Here is a 9,509-nt window from a genome sequence, read left to right as displayed (position 1 = left end):
CTGAGGAGCTTAAAGGGGGACGCGTCTCCTGAATGGGAGTCAGATTGCGGCCCGGAGAGAGACGCCGTTTGTTGTCGCGTTCAACACAGAAGAAAACAACATCCACTTTTAATTAGATGAAACTGACTGACTGAATATTTCATGAGCGGGTTAACTCAGAGGCAAGTTTCACCGCAGCAGAGGAGCGACATGGAAAACGGCTGTGAGGTAACTCACCTATCGTCTTTCTCCGCGGAGCTTCGTCCGGCTCGTCAAGTAGATCCGACTCTCCGCAAGTGACGCGCTGAAGTTCGGCCGCGGAGGTATTAACGCACAGAGGCAGTTTATGTGGCGGTGGTGAGGATTTTTCAAAATAGTAACTTTAGCCTGAACAAACACTGATCGTGCATGTGACACACCTGCCAACAGCAGTGAAGCACTTTGTATTGTTTGTAATGTGGACTGTTAGAGTTAAAGAAATTCTGTTTCTGTTTCACATCTTCAGCCTTTTTTTCCCCCCCAAAAAAATCTTCTTTTGCTTTAAATGTTTACCGACACAAATTACACTTAATTTCCAAGTGAAGGGGGGAAAGTTTTGTTGTCCAATCATGAACAAAAGTGGCTTTTGTAATCAGAGGTTTTCACTCTGCCAACTTCTTCAGAAAAGTCTGCTGGAAGGTCAGTCACAAGGATTACAACTCACAACCCGGCTGATGTTCCTTCTCTGGTTGTTTTGCTTGAATAGTTTCAAGAGTCCTAAAGAGTCAGAATAAACAGCCTCTACATTATTTTCTTTCCTTTTCTTCTTCTTTTGTCACTTGGTAAAACTGAAATCGGGGTCTAAATTAGGACACAACTAACGATGATTTTCAATATCAATTAATCTGCAGATTATATTCTGTATCGTTTTCTCAATAAAATGTCAGAAGATAGTGAAAAATGCACAGTATAATTTCCCAGAGCCCAGGAAGATGCTTGCTTGTTTCAGTCTAACACCCAAAGAGGTTCAGTTTCAAATCCTCTGTGACAAAGAAAAACATCAAACCCTCATATCTGATGAGCTGGAAACAGCGAATGTTTCATTTCTACTTGAAAAATGGCCAAACAATAAATCGGTCTCTCATCATTGTTGGGGAAACAGTGAATCTTTGAATCACAACTCCACCAAGGTTCCCCCAAAATACAGACAGACACTCGTAGCTATGACGCTGACCCCTTAATGGGGCCTGACCCCCAGTTTGGGAACCCCTGGTCTTTAAAACCCTGACGGCGATGGAAAGTAGAGCTGACACTGTGCTGCCATTTATTGTCACATTTCCACGCAGCAGACGTGAGGGGGAAGAATGAGTGCTTGTGAAATTGCTGGTGATTTCGAAGCTCCTCGCATTTCACGGAGCAGTTTGTAATGTCATATCCTGCGCTCTCCAGGGAATGTCTCAGCTCGTGCTGGCTGAGTGGTCCTGCGTCATTCAGACAGCTCCTCTGACTGGGTCGGGAGGCGGCCGGGATTGTGCAAAGAGGTTACTTTAAAGCAGCAGTGTGGCGCTCAGAAAGTGGTGTTGAATTGTGAAATGTGGTGTTGGATTCTAACAAAAAGCATCTGCAACGTCTCTCTTTCTGCTGCAGAACTGTGTCCAGTGTTGAGCAACAGGTTTAATGAATGGTTTCTTTCTCCACGTAGACCGGGAGACCCTAGCAGGAAAAGGAGGTAAAAGGGCAACAACGAGGAACCACCTGTGGTTGGTTAACAGAGGGCTCCTTGATCCTGCAATGCCAGAAGAAGCTGATAAGGACGCCATGAGAACGCCAGCGACCCCAGAGAAGGCCAACAATAATGAGTGTCCCACAGCCCCCTTGACGACGGTAAACATCCCCCTGGTCAATGAAGTCCAGCTGACTGCGGCCACCGGCGGGGCGGAGCTGTCCTGCTATCGCTGCACCGTCCCGTTTGGCGTGGTGGTCCTCATCGCCGGCATCGTGGTCACCGCCGTGGCTTACAGCTTCAACTCGCACGGATCCACCATCTCTTACTTCGGCCTGGTGCTCCTCTCGGCCGGACTGGTGCTCTTGGCGTCCAGCGTCGTCTGCTGGAAGATGAGACTGGAGAGGAAGAAGGAGAGGCGGCGGGAGAGCCAAACCGCCCTGGTTGCGAACCAGAGGAGTATTTTTACTTGAACTGGCAGTTTGGACGACACATATCCTGGTTTTGCGAGTCTGAAAAGGCCTGATTTCGAGTTTGACTGGGAGAACCAGCTGTGCACAGATGGATTTGCGACCTGTAAAAGCTTTGACCGCAGACTCTCAAGGCCCAGAACTTAAAGCTTTGAAGACATTGTAAGGGATTTATTTGTCAGACAGACGTCGAGCATCTGGCGAGCTGGGAACGCAGCCAGAAGGAATATATCACAATTAAGATGAATTACCACTGTGCGAAGCGATGTAGAGGAAGTCTCCCATTAATCTGCTGTTGGATGTGGCGGCTTTGATTGTAATGGGAGGGATTGTGGTTTGAAAAGACCAGGAAAGGAGAAGGAAACTGGAAAATCCAGGACAATGATTCATGCCTCATTTGCTATGCTTCAACTCGGACATATCTGTTTATAAAGTCTCACAGGGAATAATTACGAATTGCCTGTTATGGAAGTATGGTACTCGCCAATACATTCTGTTCAGCATGTCAGATTAGATGGCACATGATATTATACACAGAGAATACTTCACCATAAATATATATTCTCTTAAAGCACTTTGATCCTTCATAATCATCTTACTCAGTATTAAACATCTATTAACATTAAATAAGTGATACCAGAATTGTCAGTAGTTTTCGCAAATCTGGAGCATCGAAATGAATATCGTGTTGGGTGATGATCACTTCCTGTCCAGTGTACTTCTATACTGTAAAACTAAATATTGTAAAGAAATGTAGCATATGTTTTTTTGATGTAATCATTTGCATGTATTAATTGTTACCAGGACGTGATGAGGTTTAATAAACTCATTGATACTCAAACATGTGGTAGTTTCACAGTTTTCACAGAAGAACGAGTTTCAATGTTTATTAGAACCCGATTGATCCAATATTCAAGAGTTAATGGAATAGTTCAGCGTTTCGTGAAACCCGCGAGAGTGAGACGAGGAGGTCAATACTACGCTCGAGCTGGAGTCGGAACAAGGTTAGCCTAGCTTAGCATAAAGACTGGAATCAGCTAGCAGTAGCTCTGTACAAATTTGTTAAATACAAAGCTCACTAGTTCTGTGCGGCGTCTCTGTCCGCAGCGCAGGTTGCCAGATAAGGTAGCACAATGCTCCCAAACCTGGCAACCTCACTGTGACAGCAAGACTTGAGAAAGCTGTGCCCCCCCCCCCCCAGACACCACAAACTTTATTCTTAAATGTTTGTATATAGACCTTTTTTCTCCAGCTTTGGACAGAGCTAGCCGTTTCCCCCTGCTTTTAGTTTTTATGCTAAGCTAAGCTAACCACGGAGATGAGATTGATTATCAGCTGGACAAACTATGTAATTACATGATCACTAGCTTCAGCATGATTACCGCACTGGTTACTGCAAGCTAACGCCACACGCCAGTGAGGCCTTTAATGTTTACAGGAGATCTGAGATCTGACTCTCGATGACGTCAGAGTTTGTATTTCTTAGAGACAGTTTATGGGTTGGAGAAGTGATGAGTTATCACATTAACACTCAGCTCTTTGCTTTCAGTGCTGAATTGAAGGAAGTGTTTCTTTCTCTGATGACGTACGTGGGTGTGCCCGAGTCTTCACGCAAATATACAAACTCTGCCTGATGTTGATTACTGAAAATAATCAAACTGGATGTGTGTCAAGTTTTCACACGAGGGTCAGTTCTCTATTTGTTATATTATCTAGTTATTGTATAGAAATAATCCTGTGTATTAATCAGAGTATTGTGCTCATGTGGTAACAGATGGCCTTATAACTGCTGAAATCCTGAAATTTAAATTTAAAACATCCATTGATGAGCGGTTGCTGAAAGGTAAGCTTTTTTTTGTCAAATTGAAATCAACCTTTACGGGCAACCTTTCAGTTGCACCTCATCATAATATGTTATGACTACGTTAAATAAGACTTTATTTCACCAGTTAATATATCGTCTCAACAATCATTAGCTCATTTCTCTGATAATTAAACATTTCTCCAGATATAAATTCCCTGCGGTAAAAGGAAGTTGAACTCTCCTGTTTGACCCCAGTTTAAAATAGCCTGGACGTGGAAGTATATTTATAGGCAGCATTTGCGTTGCTATGCGTCCCTGTGACACCAGACACTATAACTAAATGGTTTTCTTGCGTCAGAGGAGAACCTACAACACACTTTGTCACTTTTGGGAGATCACCGCCGCACACGCTATCAGCTATAGGCCGGCACCGTATGGACGCTGAGGTCAACACATGACACAGTGAGGCGTCTCCTGCCTGCCTGTCAGGTTAGAGGAAGGCAGACTGAAGCTGGAAAAACGGGTGACTCGATATGAAGTTTGACAGGTGCTCTCCACCGGCGTCTTTAGCCTCTTTACACACTGCTGGCACCTCGCGCAGAGACCGTGTGCGTCACTTTTTGTGCCTCACGTGGTTGTCATTCCACTCAGTGCCACGCTGTCGGGTTCGTTTATCAATAAACAGGAAGAACGCAAACCCTGTGGAATTCGTTACACCGCAACAGAGAAATAATCCACTACAAGTAAACACTTACGACTTCATTAAAAGTTTAAAAAAAAAATAGTCTGACAGTCTCATAAGTAAAAGTACTTATTGAGTTAATTCATTGGTGGGTGAAAACCTAAGACAAGGTAGGTAGGAGGGGAGACAAGGAAGACAATTAGGAAAGATAGGACAGAAGGAAAGGGAGGAGGAATAATCAAGAAATAGGGGAAGGAAAGAAATGAGGACAGAAGGGGCCGGAAGGAAGAAACAAGTGTCCAGAGGCCAAGTAGAGTATACTATCAACAGCTTTCAGCTGAATTTAGAGGATTAAAAGGAACATAATTCCCTCTGAAGTACAGTGGAGGAAAAGTAGAAGCCAAACACTGAACCGGCTGAAGTCTGAAATTCCAGACTTCAACACAACCGATTGCACATTGTTCAAATCCAGCACAATTAAACATAATGAGCTCAGCATTACAGGGATCCTGGTCCAGTCAGTTCAGTCTAATAAAACAGCTGTGCAGACGGAGCACGACCAGGCTCAGACAGACCGGACCTGACAGCTACCCGACCAGCCGCCTGGACTGAAGTGACATTCGGTCGTTTTCTGGGACAACCTGGAACACGGAGAAGCCAAATGTTTTCAGAGACGTGTTTTATTTGACCGGGTTCAGGTTACCTGATTGTTAGCTTTATTCTGCAGCGCTCTGTTGCTGGAGAAGGAACTAATGCTGTGTTGATAAGATCTGTTCCAAGAAAAGGCCAAGACTGAGCTCGTACGCTGTACTTTGAGAGCAAAGATAAACCTTTTGAGTGTCCGGAGATGGAGAGGGCAGGCCAAAACTAAACTCAGGGGATTTTAGACAATCCTTTTCATCAGGTTGTATTGTCTCTGATTCATATGAAGTTTCATTTTGCTTCAGAATCCACAAGAGTCTTGTTTTCATTAGTTATTGCTCAATTTTCATTGCGACAGTCAGAGGCTCTGTAAGGCAATGCTAACATGCTGATGTTTAGCTGGTATAATGTTTCCCACGTTCACCATCTTAGTGTAGTTTATATTAGCGTGCTAACGTTTACTAATTATCACAAACACAAAGTACAGCTGAGGCTGATTGACATTTTGCTTTAAACCACATATGCAAACCTCATGGTGGCACTCATCATGTTTCTACAAACCTTTATGGCTGTCCATCCTATAGTTGTTGAGATATTTCAGTCTGGACTGACCGCTGAAAAATCTTTTTGACTTTGTAATTGTGAGCCCTGCTTCAACAACGAAGCAGCGACCATGAGATCTGCTCTGAGGTCTGTGAACACGAACAACAGCTGCAGCAGCAGGGATCTGTGGGGGTCTCTGCTGCTTGACGGGACACCGCCCTCTGGAAGGAAGTTAAACTCCAGAATCAGATCTGGGCATGAAGGTGAGCCGGTCGCAGCTCAGCTCCTTCCTGCCCAGAGAGGTGTGTCTGCTCCACAGTGAACCACAGCATCGGATACCGTGGGGATTATGATTGATGCAATAAAGAAAACAACACTAGAAAGTCAGCCTGAATGTTACTATTTACCCTGAGGGGCTAAATTTCATTACAATCCATCCAATAGTTGTTATTTCAGCCTGGACCACAGTGGTGGACTGACCGACCCACCTGCATTGCGCTCCCTAGACGACCGTGCTGTTTGAAGCATACTGATGCCTTCAGCCAAAGACAAAGAAAACACTGCCTCCATCAGCAGACAGGATCTCCCTCAGGTCTGGATGTTCGTTGAGGATCATTGTCGGTCGGATAATAAAATGCTCTTGTTTCAAGCAAGATGGCTTTTTGACACACTTTTTCCACAAGGCGTTCATGTTAGAGTGCAAAACCTCTCCGTTAAATGTAATGAGAGGCAGCAGTATTTCACAGTGTGACAGTGGCGGCGGTCGCTAACTCTGCACGATATGCTCTGTCTTTGATTCTTTCATGTGCTGCCAGTGGTGCTCGGAGTGTCTGAAGTGTTGGCTGCCCACAGTCCCTGAGGTGCAGCCGGCTCGGTTCGCCCTCATTCCACCACATAATAAAGAGAAAGCTCTTCCTGGCCAGTTCCTCCCATTTTTACAGTAAATCCCACTTCAACAGGACTATGGTGTCATCTCCAATACGAGCCTGAAAAAAAGGCTTTACATGAACTTATCTCTCATGCAAAAACCCAAAACACAAGAGGCTTATGAGCCATAACGCCCAATCATTTTTTATAAATCTTACTCGCTATACACGGTTAGCGGCTAACTGGTGAACACAGTAGAACACGTAGCTTTTAAAGAGCCAGATATTTCCGTCAGGAGCTAAAAGGAGAGTGAATACTGGACTTAAATCCATCAGGTGGACACAAACACAACTCCAATGGGCCGGCAATGTTTCTCTGTCTCTGGATGTGTCAATATACGATTATACGCTAACACTTTAGCCTTAACAAGGGCAGTCTGTCACTTCCTGTTGTTGAGTCTTTCTGCCCTCTAGTGGACAAAAAATAAATGAATGCAGCTTTAAACTTTCACGTGCGACTGTCATTTTTTACTGCTGTAACAAAACTGTCTATAACGTGTCAAACAACAAGTATATTCACACTTTCCTTTGATTGATGGAATAAGAAAATCATCACTGTGTTCAACCGAGAAAGCAAGAAAGCTACTGGCTTTTAATAACGAAAACATCACAGATTCTACTCGGATTGAATTTCAGTTGTTGAGCGTTCACACCCATGATCTGCGTGCTCATAAACTGCTGAGACGGCACATGCACTTTCCAATACAATGCTTTGGTGTAGGTGCTTTTATTCTTTTATTCTTTTATCCTTTGCTATTGTTTCTGCAGTGACCTGTCACTTCCTAATTAGACCCAGGGGTGTAATACTGTCGCAGATTGTCCTTTGTTATATTTTCCTCATTAAGAGCAGGGATTTAGAGAAGTGTATAAAGCCACCGTGAAGCACGTTTTAACCAGTCTTCTGAGGCAGCAGGGCTTGTGAATGTGTTGTATATATATCATAGTTTATTTCATTTCATTCACTGCTGCGCTGCATCTAATTCCTCTTTCTGTGATTTAAAGTTTGAGGTCAACAGCAGAAGAGGAAGAAGAAAGAGGTGAAGCACAAGAGCGACAGAACAAAAGGAAAGTTAACACCCTGTTGTCAGTCCCATCATGCATCAAGTATGATTATGTCCACATGTGTGAGGAAAAATCACGACCAGTTGTTTGACTTTTTTCTTCTTTACAGGCAGTTTGTTTGGCTTTTCCCTGGACTGTGATTGGTATCACCCCCTCTGACGCACATGTGTTGCAAAAGACGGGAACATTGCATACATGGCCAACGTGTCGGCCTCTTGTTCATCCTCCCGCTGCACGAGAGTGATGAGATACTGTGGATATGTTTTCATGAAGAATATAAAACTCTGGATGCATATAAAAAACTGGAAAAGCTGTTCCTAATCTGTGTTTGTCAGTCAAAGATTTGATCCGACTTTGCTGACGTTACTCACCTCTTACATAAAAATCTGACGAGAGCAACTGAAAACTGTGTCAGTGGTCACATACGATGTCAGGACGCCTTAAAATGGGTCGTCTTGAGCTGCAGAGGACGAGTCTCACTTTAGTGGAACAACCTGATCTCTAATGTGATCTCTTTATTTACACAACTTCTCTAGACACCTAAAGAAATTAAATAAAAAGACAGGTCAGCATTTGTAATTGACGGCCATCACTGCAAGAGAGTTTTAGGAAACATCCATCAGAAAACTTTTTAAACTTTTAAATAGGATCTGAAGACATCGAGGCTACAGTCCACCTTGTCCACTACTGAAGCAGGCATGAACATCACATGCAGCCACGACAACAATCAAGTACCGCTTATTCACCCACCGTGTGGAGGACGGGGGGGCAACAAACTCCCGCTGCAGGCCGATCCAAATGGATCCTTGGGGACCGTCCTCGACACCTGTAACTTGCTGCCACACTTTGCTGCAAACGTCCTATCGGTGAAAAGCATACAAGAAGCAATGCAAGGCACAAAATCATCAAGGAGAGCCTCGAAATGAATTACTGCTGTGGCCCCAGTACCAGACTCACTTGTGTCTTAACAGTTAAGAATAAAATCACAGTATCGCCCATTTAAAAGAAACAAAGAGCATGTGAAAAGATGCTATATTCAGAGTGAAGCCGTTGTTAAGAGAGATTTCTGAATATTAAGAAAGAAAATAGTGCAAAAGGAATGAGATAAGTCTGTAGAAGACTTTCCATAAACATCTTAAAGAGGAAAAACGTCTTAATTTGTCAACCTGCAGCTCATTCTTGTGATTATAAAGTGATCTCTTCAGTATTTTATCTTATTATTATTATAAGGTTTTTTTTTCTCCGTCTGTAAATCAAGTCAATCATTTGAATGGCAGAGGGATGAAATGAGAAGGTGTGTCTGTCGTTTAACAAACACACTGATGTCATGGGAAGTAGCTTCTTCACGGCACTTGGTTTCCTTTTCATGTGAACAGCTGAGCTACTTTGTGGAGCTGAAACTTTCCTGCTCGAGCCTCATAAACCTCCAACTCACTCCACAAACCGGTTCACCGTCTGTTCAGCCTCCTCGGTTTATGTGCCCACATCTGCTGCGCAGTTTGTATGATTGCCTTTATTGTTTCATTCTGAGTGAAAAATGCTGCTCAATAGTTCAAACTCTCATATCTGATCAAGAGCGACATGCAAACACTCCCACATCTGTTTCCAACAAGTATCAGTTACAGCCCGAAGCTTTGCTTTCCTAATTCAAATTAGGCCTCTCCCTGCACACAAATCAAGTCCGCTTCTTTTTCTCGTG

The 9,509-nt window shown here is 43.7% G+C and overlaps 1 protein-coding gene across 2 annotated transcripts; it reads left to right on the top strand.

The window, feature by feature from the left end:
* Positions 1-2,974, top strand: tmem100a (transmembrane protein 100a). 2 transcript variants are annotated; one of them, XM_070923449.1, is made up of 2 exons: positions 1-302; positions 1,661-2,974. In XM_070923449.1, exon 2 carries the CDS (start codon positions 1,750-1,752, stop codon positions 2,152-2,154), a length of 405 nt encoding a protein of 134 aa, XP_070779550.1. In that variant the 5' UTR covers positions 1-302; positions 1,661-1,749; the 3' UTR covers positions 2,155-2,974. The 2 variants fall into 2 exon arrangements, with proteins under 2 accessions (XP_070779550.1, XP_070779551.1); XM_070923450.1 differs by having other exon boundaries at positions 1-336.
* The last annotated feature ends 6,535 nt before the right edge of the window (positions 2,975-9,509 follow it).

This window comes from Enoplosus armatus, chromosome 17 (genome assembly GCF_043641665.1).
Source record: "Enoplosus armatus isolate fEnoArm2 chromosome 17, fEnoArm2.hap1, whole genome shotgun sequence".
Lineage (NCBI taxonomy): Eukaryota > Metazoa > Chordata > Actinopteri > Centrarchiformes > Enoplosidae > Enoplosus > Enoplosus armatus.
This window is presented reverse-complemented; position numbering and strand designations above follow the sequence as displayed.

Excerpts from the sequence above, each read along its gene's own strand:
- tmem100a (XM_070923449.1), top strand. The coding sequence starts at position 1,750 with ATGCCAGAAGAAGCTGATAAGGACGCCATGAGAACGCCAGCGACCCCA.